The sequence below is a fragment of the Juglans regia genome, chromosome 7 (genome assembly GCF_001411555.2).
Source record: "Juglans regia cultivar Chandler chromosome 7, Walnut 2.0, whole genome shotgun sequence".
Taxonomy (NCBI): domain Eukaryota; kingdom Viridiplantae; phylum Streptophyta; class Magnoliopsida; order Fagales; family Juglandaceae; genus Juglans; species Juglans regia.
In genome coordinates, this window is record NC_049907.1 from 36043661 (window position 1) to 36057915 (window position 14255).

Consider the following 14255-nt stretch of genomic DNA (forward strand, 5'->3'; position numbering starts at 1 on the left):
TCCATCTATCTCAAGTTGCATCTGTGAACGTAATATAGACAATTAAAAACAAACATAATATAACAAATTCAAGATAAAATGATGGAATAAATCAAGATTAAGTACACTTTCTTGAGTCTCAAGCACTGCAACGTCAAACTGGGTTCCACTTGACTCCAACACTTCGACAGTGTCTTGGGGTGGCTAACAATAGATAAAAAAAAAAAAAAAAATTAGAGAAAAGTAACCCGTAGGACACAATTAACACATGCTCACCACCAGTACTAATTACCATCACATTACAAGATCTTGTACAAAAATAAAAGCATGTAAAAAGAAAGCCTGCCCGAGAAGAATTAAGTAGCACCTACAATATACAATAACCAACACAACAAAGATAAATGCCAATTTGCTAACATAACAAGTGAGTGATTCAATAGCCAATTTAAACTACATTGAGTCTAAAAAATAAAAGGGTTTATTAGAGAAAAACCAAGCCAAGAAAAGAGCTCACACAAAGTGATCAACCTAAACAGCCACTACAAGAAAAATTTTTTGTTTGGTGATCAATATCTCTGAATTCAACAAGACAAAAAGTTTTTATTTATTTTAAAAACTGTTATAAATCATATAATTTGTACAAGTATAATAACCCAATATATTTTAAAGGCAATAATAGGTATGTAACCTGAAAGGGAGCACTCTCTTCATTCCTAACAACTGTTTGGCCAAATAAATTCCTGTAAGTGTCAACAACTTCGCTATCTCTTCCACGCGGCTACGAAATGGAGGAAACACCATATTACATCTAACAAACAATTACACAAGATAAATGGCTAATACATAGACTACAAAGTTACACTGAGTTTACCTGTTTACGTTTTCCCTTCTGAGCATCTTTCTTTATCGTGGGTTTGCGCACTCTCTCAATCATTGATTTTTTTCGGAGAGATGGTGGTCTGCCTTTACCTCTCACAACATGGGGGCTGAGTGTCTTCTTCGAACTCCCAACAGTATTTGCATCAACAATTGTAACTGCAACATTGGAACCAGTTTGTTGTGATGGCTTGTTGGTGCAGTAGACCTCGTTCATTGCAATTAACTTGGCAATCATATCCTCAGCATGGTCATCACATGATGCTGCATTGGTTGCCACGTTGTAACACAATTTGATTATACGTGCATATCTGCTCACTTCTGGCCTCGCATCAGCTACATCATAATTACTTTTCATAACAGTGTATCTCCTTTTTATGTCCTTTCTCCATCGATCCAATATATACTTCTCTGGCACATCATGAACATGATTCATTTTGAAAATGACTAATACATGTGTACATAGGATCCCTCTCATCTCAAACAATCCACAGGAACACTTGGCCTCGCACGTAGTCTCATTAAAGTACACACAATGGGTAATCTCCTTGATGAAACCATCAACACGAACTTCATCTTCTACATGATATATTGCAATTACACCATCCTTTTGGTGTAAAATTGGAAGACAACCAAGCATCTTCATTATCTCCTGCTGAACTTCTCTAAATTTAGAGTTCGTGTACAATTCCTGAAATATCTTTTCAAGTGGATTGACTGACACCACGGGTATTGTGACATTAAATGAGTGGAAGTCCGCCCCATTTTCATTCTCAATCTTCTTCTTTAACGCATTATCGTATTGATCGACAAACTCTTTTAAATTTGTCCTAGCATGAACATACCCATCAAAGAAAGCATTCATGCTCTCACTTCGTTGGGTTGTACTCATTCCAGCCCAGAACACATCTTTCAGGAATACAGGTGCCCAATACGTACGCTCCGTGTATAAACTCTGCAACCAGGCATTCTCCTGCAAGTTGTATGTCGTAATTAACAATTCCCAACATTTCTCAAATTCTTCAATTGTTTGAGAATCATACACACACTTTAACAACTGACTTTTCAACCCAGTTTTGTATGCACCATGTGAACCGAGCTTCTCAGGTACTTTCTTCAAAATGTGCCAAAGGCAGAATCTATGTCGGGTGTTTGGAAAGACGATAGCAATGGCATTTTTCATTGCTCTATCTTGGTCTGTGATGATGGCATTCGGAGCTTTACCTTCCATACAATTCAACCAAGTTTGGAACAACCATGTAAACGTTTCTGTATCTTCACTAGAGATCAATCCTGCTCCCAAAAGGATTGACTGACCATGGTGATTTACACCCACAAATGGTGCAAATGGCATTCCATACCTGTTTGTCAAATATGTGGTGTCGAATGTGACGACATCACCAAAATATTGGTAAGCTGCCCTACTTCGTGCATCTGCCCAAAAAACATTCCTCAATCTGCCATCATCATCGAAATCCATCATTGAAAAAAACCCGTCATTCCTGTATTGCATCCTCGCAAAATACTCACGAAGGGCTCCAGCGCCACCTTTCCCAAGTCGAAGGTGACGTGCCTTGTCGATATAATTACGACAGTCTTTTTCTAGGAACGGCAAGTTCTCGAACCCACCAGCTTCTTGCACAAGAGCAGCAAAACTCTTATTCATTCGGATGCCAGCTTGATCATTTATATCTAACACTCTCTTTACTGATTCGCTCACTTCTCTATTGCAGCGAAAAAATCTTGATTTTTGTGGGGACAGGCCGTGGTTGTGTGTATTGTGAACTGTTAATATTTTCAACATCCCATCAACAAATGTAGAATTTATCTTCGCCTTACACTCTGTTTTTGATGTTGGACGTGGTCTTGCGACATTTGAGGTTCGGTTTCGTGCCTTCCCACCACGAGCACAACCCAACGTGACATATCTCAGACTCTCATTCTCATCCCTCTTACTCCTTTGTGTCGTTATCTCGAAACCACATTGTTTCCCATATTTCTTATAATAAGAAACTAACTCTTCTTCGGAACTAAACACCATCCCCAACTTGGGCTCCTCAATACTATTACCACCATCAGTCGGGGCTGTATTTTGTATCCCAGACGTCTCGTTATCTTTGGATTCAACAGTATCACGCACAGAGGGCATGGACAAAGTCTCGGCTTCCCCAGAGTCAGGTGTGGGGTCCTGAATTTCTTCGACATGACTTGAGCTTGCAAAGTTTATATCAACCTGAGGAGTAGTTGAAGAGTGAAATGGAGATACAAGATTTTCCTGTAGTTTACAACAATTAAAAATCATGTGTAAATCAATATAAGCATGGTGAGAAATAAGCAATTTACGTAAAGAACAAATCTATCACCTGACTAGTCAGCTTCTTTGGGTTGGAATCAGGACGAGAAACAAATGGTGGTAACCACGCATATGGCATTTGTGCATGCAAACCATGCATATAGTTTTGGAAGTTCGGATAAAATAGCGTCGGTATCACCTAACACATAAAATAATAGTGATAATGTGCAGAAGACCAAAACTAAATATAGTCATTAACATAATAGTTTAATAGTTCAAAATTAATATTCAAAATACCTGCGATGCTATATTGGTTGATGAATCAGTGGTTGGAGGTGCTGATAAATCCGAATACCATGGTCTTGGTATTAGCTAACACATAAATGAATAATGATAATGTACTGAAGACCTAAGATAAATATATTAATAGAACAAATAAATAATTCAAAAATAATATAACAGATTACCTGTGTTGCTGGACTTGTGGTATGAGGTATTGAGAATTGTGGATAAAAGGGTCTTGCTATCACCTAACATATAAACCAACCATTAGTTGAAGAGTGAACCAAAACTTGCGTAATAAATGTAGACATAAAATGAAATAGTTATACTAAATTTTAAGCATGGTTACGAATACCTGAGTTGATGAATTTGTTGGTGGATCTGTGGTAGGAGGTGTTAACGGAGATGCGTGCTCTTTCCCTTTCTCCATCTAGATTCTATTACAAAAATTATGTCATCAGTATATAAAATAAAAATTACTTGAATTCACCATATTTCAAATGTCATTTACATCAACATGATTTTATATACAAATACATAGAAATATATAAAATATACATATATATTTTATTAGTAATATATAAACATGATACAAGAAAATAGAGCATACAAATAAATCCTGGTGAAGTTGAAACATTAATTGTCACTTTGTCATTTCAAATCCATTAGAACCAAAAAAAAAAAAAAAAAACATGGGCCAAAAATGTCTGCAAAACTCCTAAAGGAACCAGAGACATGAGTTCTATAATTAGCCAAATCTGAGCATCCAGTCGGCAGTCAAACATATTAGACATGTTCATTGCATCCAAGAAATGGAATGTAGCAAAATATTTTTAGTAATAGAACTACATAATTCTTTCTAGTAATTTAGAACAAGGGCATTTGTGTTGATGTTAGATCAAAACTATGTGATCCATCTTCAACCCAGATAGGACTCCAAACAAACTTTTACTTGAACAATCAAAACTTTTACTTGAACAAAAGTACAAAAACCATTTATTCAACTACACATATTATATTTTACATACAAACTTGAAAATGAGAAATATCAAATGAGCAGGTTTTTTTTTTGAGAAAAATATTTTAGCATCCAAAATAAAGGAATTAGGGGAACTCAAAAGTTCTAATACTTGTGTAGAGGGATTTTGTTTGGAATAAGCTATATAAAAACAGGGGAAAACCATGAACAACAAGTAAAAAACTTCAATCTTAACAATAATCATATATGCACAAGAAGCACGAAAGTTAGAATGAAATTGAAGACTAGAAAATATTAAGCTTAAAATCAACCACTACCAATGATGGACGGCAAGGACTGGCAATGGGAGAAACAAGGATTTTTCTGTTTTGAAAAATGGTGCACTGGTTCGTTAGCGAGAAAGCAAGTTAAGCTTCTTTGTGGTTTTGTTCCCGCGAGAGAGAGACGTGCGAATGAGTTCTGAGAGGAGATAGGCCAAACGTAAGTTGTGAGCGGGAAACCAATTCACGAAGCTTCTTTGTGAAGCTGGTGGGTCTATTCCTTTCAGCATTTTCTTTGAATTCTTCTCCTTTTTGTTTTTTGTTTTTTTTTTTTTTTAAAGCCATGTCAGCAGGGGGTGCGCAGGCAGGGTGTCCCCCAAATTGTCTACCCCTAGAAGAACTGTTAACTTAATCCTGACTTGAACTTCTAACCTCAAAATCATAAACGACCAGCAAATACCAACTGAGCTACCATCTTAGTGGCTGAGTTCATCAAATAATGGTATTGTTTTGCTCACCATTTTATTTTTCATTTCAGGTCACGATGGACATAGTTTATTTTATTACAAAATCAGGCTCATAATTATCACATTTGGTTCGAATTCGAATATTAAGACTCCGTTTGGATAGTAAGATAAAATAATATGATTTTAGATGAAAGTTGAAAGTTACTTATAAAAAAAAGATGAAAGTTATATAAAATATTGTTAGAATATTATTTTTTAATATTATTATTATTTTGAAATTTAAAAAAATTGAATTATTTATTATATTTTATATATAAATTTACGAAAATTATAATAATAAGATGAGTTAAGATGAGATATGACGAAATATTTTCACTATCTAAATGGGGCTAAAGTTGGTCATCTTCACTTTCTCCCATCTCCAAGAGGATGGAACTCGACGGTGCGATTCAACTAAGTATTGTTATATATGAAGATGACAAAATCTTACTAAAACATATATACAAATTAATTTAACATATTGGATGATGCACGATTGCGTCTCGATCTCTTCTATAATGGTTTGTCCTATTCGAGGGACTACTGCCTACTGCCCTAGTAATTAAGGGGATTCAACCCCCAACCATAGACCCCACGATCCCTAAGAATCAAGGGTGGTGTCATTCAACCCAAGGACAATTGGCGATTGTCCTTTCTATTTATCTCATGAATTATAGGTGTGGTAAATCGTGTTTTTCAGATCATGTTCATATCGTGTTAAGTCATAAATATTTAACTATATAAGTCAATCCAAACCTAACTCGATAAGTTAAAAGTGTCAAATTTTCAAACTCTAATTCAATTCATTTAGATAAAGGGTCATGTCATGTCATCTATTTTGATCCGTTTAATAATAATTAGAAATATGGTAATACTCATTTAAACTCGTTTGTTTTATGTAAATGAGTTAAACTAAAATGTATAATTCATTTGATCTAATTAATAGAATTTTACATAAAAGTTAAAATCTATATCTATTAATAACCGTGATATCTTAAGAAATATATATATTAATATTTTTCAAATTTTAACATATAATAAAATCAATATTACAAATCATACAATAATAAATATGAGCATTGATCTAAAATTATAATCATAACAATAAAAACATAAATATATTGAGAAATACCAATATTAAAACTTAACGATAATAAAATTTTAATTTTGTATTAAGCAGGTTGGCCAGGTATTGACCTGTTTATAAGTCTTGTCTTAATAGGTCAACCCGTTTTAATTCGAATCCGTTAACATTAAACTCAAACTCACTAATTTCGTGTAGTGTTCGCATCGGATTCACGGGTTGTATCACATATTGACACTCATAATAAATTATTGTACCATGCATTGTTACGGTAAAAATAATTCCTAGGTTGGGAGCATAGAGATCAAGTTATACTACATTTAGTAAGTGAAGTAGTTCATTATTATTCAAATTATTTATAAACAGTTCACTACTATTTATAAACTATTTACTACTTTTTTATTACTATATCTGAGATTATCACATCATCTAAACGTAGTCTCTAGAATCGTCAAACTTACAATGTGACACGACAAAAGGTAATCTGAGTTTTCAGTAATTAATGACAAGGTCAATTAATATTTCCTTGTAGATCTAGATGGCTCAATATCTACTCAAGTTCTCATTTAGGTCCAATTTAGTTGTTGGACTGTAATGAGATCAATTCAGTTTAATTTAATTTTAAGTTAAGTCTAACATTCAAACACTAAACTCTCAAATCACTAAATTCATCTCAATTTAAAACTTCTTTACACATGAGATCTATAACCTTTTTCAATTCAACATCTCTTTACACGCGGGATCTACAACCTTTTTTCAAATTTCTATAAATATATCTAAACTCATTTTAACATTCAAATACATCTAAATTCATTTTAAGTGGGCCACACCAAACTTATTCCACTATCTCAACTCACTATTATTCATAAAAAACTCAACTCATTTTAATTCAACTCAATATCCAAATGCAACCTTAGAATTAATTACTCGAAGGGAAAGAAGATAAGCACGTGAAGAAGTGGTTTCATACAAAATTTTTATCAATCATTTAATATTATTCGGAATATTTATATGAATAACAACATATATAAGATAATTTTACATGTCAATCCCTCTTCAATAGGGAGACGGGAGACCTTGTATTTTTTGTTTTCTACATGGCCGGCCATCAATGAGAATCTTGGGCTTTACAGACAGGGTGAGTGAAAATGGGTTAGGAATAGCAAAGCAATTAGAAAGAAGCCAATATTTCTACGGTCTATTCTCAGCGCGCGCGCACACGGTATCGGAAAATGTCAAAGGGGAAGTGGTGAACGGAATGGAATAGACTTTTTTCTTCAGCAACTTTGCCGTGTTCAGAATATTTTCCTTCCACGCAGAGAAACTACTTGAAAACACACGCAACTCCCTTCCCTTCCCTTCCCTTCCCTTCGTCCCTTCGTCCCTCCCCCAAAATCTCACGCTCCCGGTCTCTGTCTCTCTCTCTATCTAAATCCAGATGGGAATTTCATTTAGCAGCAATAGAAGAAGAAACAACACCTATCTCCAGCAGCCACCTCCCAACTACCCCTCTTCCTCTTCTTACTATTACCCCTCGGAACCCCCACCCCCACCGCCTCCTCCTCCTCCTCCACCTCCACATAACTGTCTCCCTTATCCTTCACGACCACATCATCCTTATCCTGCGTACCCTCCCCCTCTTCCACCTCCAGCTGACTCTTACTATTATTCTGGTGGCTTCAGTTCCTCCAGTTATGCCAATCCCATGACCGCTCGCTTCAACTACCACCCTTATCATGCCAATCAGGCCAATGGGTGGCCCGCAGCCCGGCCTCCTGTGGGCCCGGCGGGGGATCCTCCGCGTTATGTTGAGCATAAGAACGCGAAGAAGGTGAGGAATGATGTGAATGTGCATAAGGACACCTTGCGGGTCGAGGTCGATGAGCACAACCCCGATCACCACTTGGTTTCTTTCGTTTTCGACGCCTTGTATGATGGGAGGTGAGGGAATTCTCTCTCTTTTAAATTAGGTATGCCGAAGTCATGGATTGTACTGATCTTTCTCTTTTATTTACTACTGTTTGTTTCCTGTTAGTATGCGTATGGAAGCGTGGGTCAAGGTAGTGGGTACTGATTCATGCGAGTGTTTTAGATTATTTCTTGAGTTGGGTTTTCTCGTTGCGATCTTAAGGTTACTGACTCTGGACTTCATCTTGCTGCTGAAAGTTACGAGAAAAATAAGAAAATGGAAGTGGAATTTTGAATCTTTCAACTATCAGTATTTGGGAGCGGAGCGGAGCGGAGAACCATAAGAGTCCAATTAATTAAGATTACGTGAACAACTAGGGGTTCGCTGGGTTGAAGATATTACTTTAAAGAGACAGAAGCAAAAGAAAAAAAAATGGAAACTTCACAATGGCTTTCCTTTTTCAAAAGGAAAAAAAAATCTTTTCGTCTATTACTCTAAGCTACCATATAGATGGGATTTTTTTTAATTAGGGATGTTAAATATGAGAGAAAAAAGAACAGTAATGAGAAAAAAGAGATTGCCACAATTTGGATGATGGTTCCGAGCTGCCTATGGTGGTGTCTTTGGAGGGAGAGCAATGGGAGAAGCCTTGAAGATCTTGAGTGGTCAATGGATGAACTTGGAACTTTCTTTTTTAATACTTTGTTCTATTGGTTGATTGTAATTGATTTTAATGGCATGAACATTCATGAATTTCTTGAATTACTAGAACACCACTCCTAGGCGTTGCTCTTGTATATGTCCCGCATACTTGGGCTCTTGCCTATCATTATGATCAATAAAATCTTATTTACCGATAAAAAAAAATAAAGAGATGCAGTTCTAGGACACCCAAACCAGAAAAAAGAAAATATCGGAAAAGAAAAAAAAAAGAATGAAACTTTAGCTGAGATAGCATAAATTAATGAATTTAGTGGATCATAAGGAAACCTTCTTACAAGCTATTCTGTCCCAAATACTGGCATATGGGATCTGACGAGAAGTTAGAACCGGATCTTATGTTTCATTCTTCACTTCCGTTTTTTTATTTCTGAATAGCCTTCTTGCATACTTCTTGATTGCAATCTACTTCTTGGTCTGCCTAATGGAGAGAAGTACAAAGATTTTAGAATTACCGGACATGACCAAAACCATTGTCAGGCTATGAAATTTTTATTATTCTCTCAGCTTGTCTCCATGTAGAGACTGAAGCTTGTTTTTCAATTGGGGCTATAATATTAAGTGACACAACTTATCAAAAAAATAATAATATTAAGTGACGCAGTTCCCAGTTCAAAGGTTGGGTCACAAGTAACTGTTTACCAGTTGAAGTTTATATGGGGTTTACAGTGACAAAAGTTGAATTAGAATTATGAAGTCGCATGTACTGGAGGAATGCCCCTCACCTCTGAAAGGAATGAACCAATTCCTAGTTCAAAAGATGGGTTACAGGTAAGAGGTTACTGGTTGAAGTTTATATGGGGTATATAAGTGAGAGGGTTACCAGTTGAATTACAATTGTCAGGTTATGGAACTTTTATCATCCTTCGGCTTGTCGCCAGTTGGAGACTGAAAGCTTGTTTTTCAATTGGGGCTATAATACCTAATGTAACGAACCCAAGGAAGGCCCACACTATGTTTGGGCTATACTCCAAAAGTTATTTATTTATTTATTTATTTTTATAAGTAAATGATTGTATTAATAATGATAGGCATAGCCCAAGTACAGAAGAAGATATAATCCTAAAGTACCAGTCCAGGTTACAATTGGAGTCCCTTAGAATTATTATAAAAGTACTTCTCTATGTATAATCCAGGGTATTACATTCTCCCCTTTTTAAATTCCTAATGTAGTCATCGGGCCGTTCTATCATAGGCAGCACGGCTTAAGTCCCAGTTGGGATTGGACTCATTGGAGTGGTTACAAAGAACTTTTTTTGTGGCAAATAAAGTGAATACAAAGATATTTGTTCCCATTAAGTGATATGCATCAATATGACTTCTCCATTCAGTGGACTAGTGAATGCAGATGAGATAATGTCTAGTGTTAATGTTGATGGTGAAATGAACATATTGATGCACAGATTCATTATCTCATGTCAGGCCAGGCAAGGTTATTTACCTCCAACCTTGGCACTAGGCCTCACTCTAGAGTAGCTGGGCCGTTAACACCCCACTTAGGTATACAAACCTTGGAATGGGAGGGTTGCCATCACCCATCTGTAAGACCTTTGATCTCAGTTTTATGTTATGACATAGACTTTTCCAACCAAGATATAGCTGGCACGGTGGCACCTTCATTTTTCTTACACTTCATTTTAGTCCTCTTTAGTGGCAAAACGGAAATCATGTGAACCTGAATACTTCATGTTTAAGTTTTGATTGGAAATGAGTCCTCTTTGTACACATAAAGTTATCATTGGGTAGTTCTAATCATCATGATGGCAATGGTTCTTGGACCCAATAGCTACTATAAATTAGGGGTGGAGAGTGTCGTTATAAGTTTTAACGCATTCAGGTGGATGAGTTATATTTAACCTTCTCTTTTCGTTTAAAAGAAAGATTCCCAATGACATTAGTTTCTGTCAAGAGAAGCTGGCTCAGGCGTTCTCTCACTTAACATCATGCAAACAAGGGCCAGTTCTCATTTTGTCCCAAAATTGCCTCAGAATATAAACTGTAAAAGGCTTCTTGTGTCCCACAGAAAGTCCTGGTAAAATTAGGTTGTGGAGGTTACTCTTTGGAGTTCATAATTGGACACAGTTTGAAGATAGGTCTTGGTCCGTTCAGACAACTTCAAGCTCCAATATATATGAGGAATCTTAGTACTTGGAATTGAAAGAAATGAGCTTTGAAATTGTGTAATTATAAATAGAAAAATTCTTCTCATCAGTCACTATTCACTATCCCATACCCACACCCCACACCCTATGAAAAACACCCCCACAACCTATGAAAAAAAAAATTGTAGGTGTGGGGTGTGGGAGTGAATAGTGGCTGATGAGTAGAATTCCTCTTATAAATATCACAAGAACAACTATATATGAATGTAGAACTGCTTTATCTAATTGATTGATTATATAAATGCACTGTAGAACTGCTTTTATCTAATTGATTGATTATATAAATGCACTGTAGAACTGCTTTTATCTAATTGATTGATTACAGTAACGCATTTATCTAATGTATTTTGAACTGTGTTGGGAACACCGGAATATTCTTGCGGTATATCTAATTTGGTCTGGTCTCTGTTTTCTGATTGACAGCATCACTATTTTCTACTTTGCTAAGGAAGAGTCGAACTGTAAATTTGTTCCGGTATTTCCTGAAGCCTTTATGCCTGTGCGAATCCCCTTTCAGAAAGGACCTGGACAGAAATTTTGTCAGCCTTCAGGAACAGGTGTCGACCTAGGGTTCTTTGAGTTGGATTATCTCTCAAAACCATCACCTGAAGAAGATGTATTTCCTATTGTAATATCTGCTGAAACAAACTTGCCACCTCATTCAACAGACGAGCATCGAGGTGAACCTGTGCCCACCACAAACCCTCATATGCAGATTACACAAGCTATTCTAGAGAAGAACGGTGATGGACCTTTCCAAGTGAGAGTTATTAGGCAAATACTCTGGATTGATGGAGTTCGCTATGAGCTCCGTGAGATATATGGAATAGGAACCTCAGTAGCAGAAGGGTTCGATGACAATGACCCGGGGAAGGAGTGTGTTATATGCATGACTGAACCTAAGGATACGGCTGTATTACCTTGTCGACATATGGTGAGAGTTCATCTGTATTTTTTTCATTTCAAAAGATGATAGTCAATTGCTCAAGATAAACTCCATCTTGGTTTTCTGCACTCATTATGGATAATGAGATAGGATGCTAGAACAACTAATGTGGTTGATTTAATTCCAAGCATGAGTTGGAGTCATCTAATCACCTGGTTACCCTTTATTGGATCCCATGCGGTACCGCTGCAAAACTATCCAAGCTCATTTTGTTTCTGATATATTTTGTTTCTGATATATATGTCCATTTAATCCATGCATATGAAGAGAGCGAAAACATTAGATGGTTGGGTGATTTATATGATTCCCTGGCATTGTATTCCTTATTTTCCAGCTCGTGGGTTAGAACTTAGAACACACAACAAACGCCCACATACAAACACACCATCTGAGAAGAATTTTAAACTAGCAATATATAGATGATATGTACAAAATTAAACACCAACATCCAAGATGTTATGGCAATATTTTTATGCCGTTTTCCTTGAGGGTAAAAAATCTACTTGCACATCTGAGTTTGTTGGAAACAGTTGTGAATGTACTGCAAGCTGGTAAAATATTTGTTTTCCTCTACTTTCACGTTTTAAACCTCAGTTACTTTGTCCTCAAGTTTTATATTTGGTATTTTTCAGTGTATGTGCAGCGAGTGTGCAAAAGCGTTGAGGCTTCAATCAAATAAGTGCCCTATATGCCGTCAACCTATCGAGGAACTTATAGAGATCAAGATAAATAATGGTAATCGGTGAGAGATTCTTTTCTTCATACTAAAGATGGATTGCATGGTACAACTTTCAACTTCTTTTAGTTTTCATGTGTCATCAACTGTTTTATCTCTCTAATTTGATTCTTTTTTCTCTGTATATTGTAAAAGAAGTATCAGGATTTAGTGATCATATGATATTTTATTATATCTAGCAAAACAAAATCTGATATTTTATTAACAAGCACTGCAAGTGGTTGTGAATCTGTCAAATGTTCAAGAGTCAGCAAGAGAGGCCACTTGTCTCGGGCATTGAAAAGTATAAAAAAAAAAAAAGGTGCGGTTTTTGAACTGCATGGTATTGAATCAGTCGGAGCAACATTTTTCGTGAAAAAATAATATTATCATGAAATTAAATTAAATTAAATTAAATTATTATCATGCGCATGCACTACTTAGTCTGAAGCTTTGAGTTCTGTATGATATCTTTGTGAAGAATAATTTCCTTGTACTCTTAAACCCTTTTGGGAAAGCAAAGGAAAAAAGAAAAAAATGGCCCTGCCTCTCGATTTAAATTTTATTTTATATTCATATATCTGTGATAGTGAGCGATCTAGAGAGTCAAAAAGGGAAGAAGCATGACAATTTGAGGCTATCTGCACGAACATTCTAGGTCTTGTGCCAAGCAACATTTTCCTCTTTGCTAACAGCAGCCAAAAAGCGAGGCTTATAAGGAATATTTGGCATAGAAGGTAAGAATCTGGGGGACTTGAGAGCAACCTTTGAACAGATGAAAACACAATATTCGTACAATAACATTATTCAGTCATTTCATTTTATGGAGCATCTTTTCATAGCCTCTCTGATCTCTTTTGTGCCAGTTGGCATCACAGAAATGGTTTCCCTTAAGACTGATGCTAGTTGATTATTGTTGGTTCTTTAGTATATGTTGTACAGTCTATTCGGTCCCCAGTGTAGTAGGGTTTGGGGAATTCCTCATTGCATCACACTACTGGTTGTTGTGCAAGGCACTTTTATGGTTCCATCACAACCACATTACAAATTCACCATGGACAAAGTTATGAGTGAGGTTCGAACTTGGTTGTTTTGTTGCACGCGTATTGTTACTTATTTGAAACACAAGGTACTGATAAGGACAGAGGTTCATCTTAGTACTCTTTCTGCTTGCACTTTTGTTAGCACAAGTTTCTTAAATCATCACAATCATATTTCTTGAGGCATTGAACAAACTCTACTCCCAAACTATGGTGTATATGACCGAAGTAAATGGTGTATCCAAAGCATATCCTTTCCAAACATATATGAACCCCAAACTATCCTCTTTTCTTTTTGCATCTGTTTTTCTTTTGGGTTTTTTGCCATGATCTCATGATGAATTCCAAATTGACGTGCTTGCTAGTTGTCTAACCCGAAAAGCATTTCTCAAGTTTGAACTTTTGACTGTGGTTTAAAGTTTGTGCTTGAAGAATTCTTCCACGCATCTGCTTTTGGGTTCATTCTTTACACAGCCGCATCTGGCTTTAAAGCTGCGAGGACAT

At 36.2% G+C, this 14255-nt stretch overlaps 2 protein-coding genes across 4 annotated transcripts; one reads left to right on the top strand and one right to left on the bottom strand.

Moving 5' to 3' along the window:
- Positions 1-1089: 1089 nt before the first annotated feature.
- LOC109010501 (protein FAR1-RELATED SEQUENCE 5-like) lies at positions 1090-3860 on the bottom strand. Its single transcript, XM_035691525.1, has 7 exons — positions 3786-3860; positions 3616-3678; positions 3446-3520; positions 3219-3347; positions 1791-3130; positions 1175-1685; positions 1090-1119 (listed from the first exon to the last, which is right to left on the bottom strand). Exons 1-7 carry the CDS (start codon positions 3858-3860, stop codon positions 1090-1092), a joined length of 2223 nt encoding a protein of 740 aa, XP_035547418.1.
- A 3502-nt stretch (positions 3861-7362) lies between these two features.
- LOC109010485 (probable E3 ubiquitin-protein ligase LUL4) lies at positions 7363-13868 on the top strand. Of its 3 annotated transcripts, XM_018991342.2 has the most exons (5): positions 7363-8200; positions 11474-11607; positions 11719-11984; positions 12629-12731; positions 13302-13868. In XM_018991342.2, exons 1-5 carry the CDS (start codon positions 7698-7700, stop codon positions 13367-13369), a joined length of 1074 nt encoding a protein of 357 aa, XP_018846887.1. In that variant the 5' UTR covers positions 7363-7697; the 3' UTR covers positions 13370-13868. The 3 variants fall into 3 exon arrangements, with proteins under 3 accessions (XP_018846887.1, XP_035548076.1, XP_018846886.1); XM_035692183.1 differs by having other exon boundaries at positions 7366-8200; positions 11474-11984; positions 12629-12738; XM_018991341.2 differs by having other exon boundaries at positions 7366-8200; positions 11474-11984.
- The last annotated feature ends 387 nt before the right edge of the window (positions 13869-14255 follow it).

Excerpts from the sequence above, each read along its gene's own strand:
- LOC109010501 (XM_035691525.1), bottom strand. The coding sequence starts at position 3,860 with ATGGAGAAAGGGAAAGAGCACGCATCTCCGTTAACACCTCCTACCACA. Across the intron at positions 3,679-3,785 it reads CAACAAATTCATCAACTCAG|GTGATAGCAAGACCCTTTTA; the intron begins GTATTCGTAACC and ends TTTATATGTTAG. Across the intron at positions 3,131-3,218 it reads CAAAGAAGCTGACTAGTCAG|GAAAATCTTGTATCTCCATT; the intron begins GTGATAGATTTG and ends TGTAAACTACAG.
- LOC109010485 (XM_018991341.2), top strand. The coding sequence starts at position 7,698 with ATGGGAATTTCATTTAGCAGCAATAGAAGAAGAAACAACACCTATCTC. Across the intron at positions 11,985-12,628 it reads TATTACCTTGTCGACATATG|TGTATGTGCAGCGAGTGTGC; the intron begins GTGAGAGTTCAT and ends GGTATTTTTCAG. Across the intron at positions 12,732-13,301 it reads AGAGATCAAGATAAATAATG|TGAGCGATCTAGAGAGTCAA; the intron begins GTAATCGGTGAG and ends TATCTGTGATAG.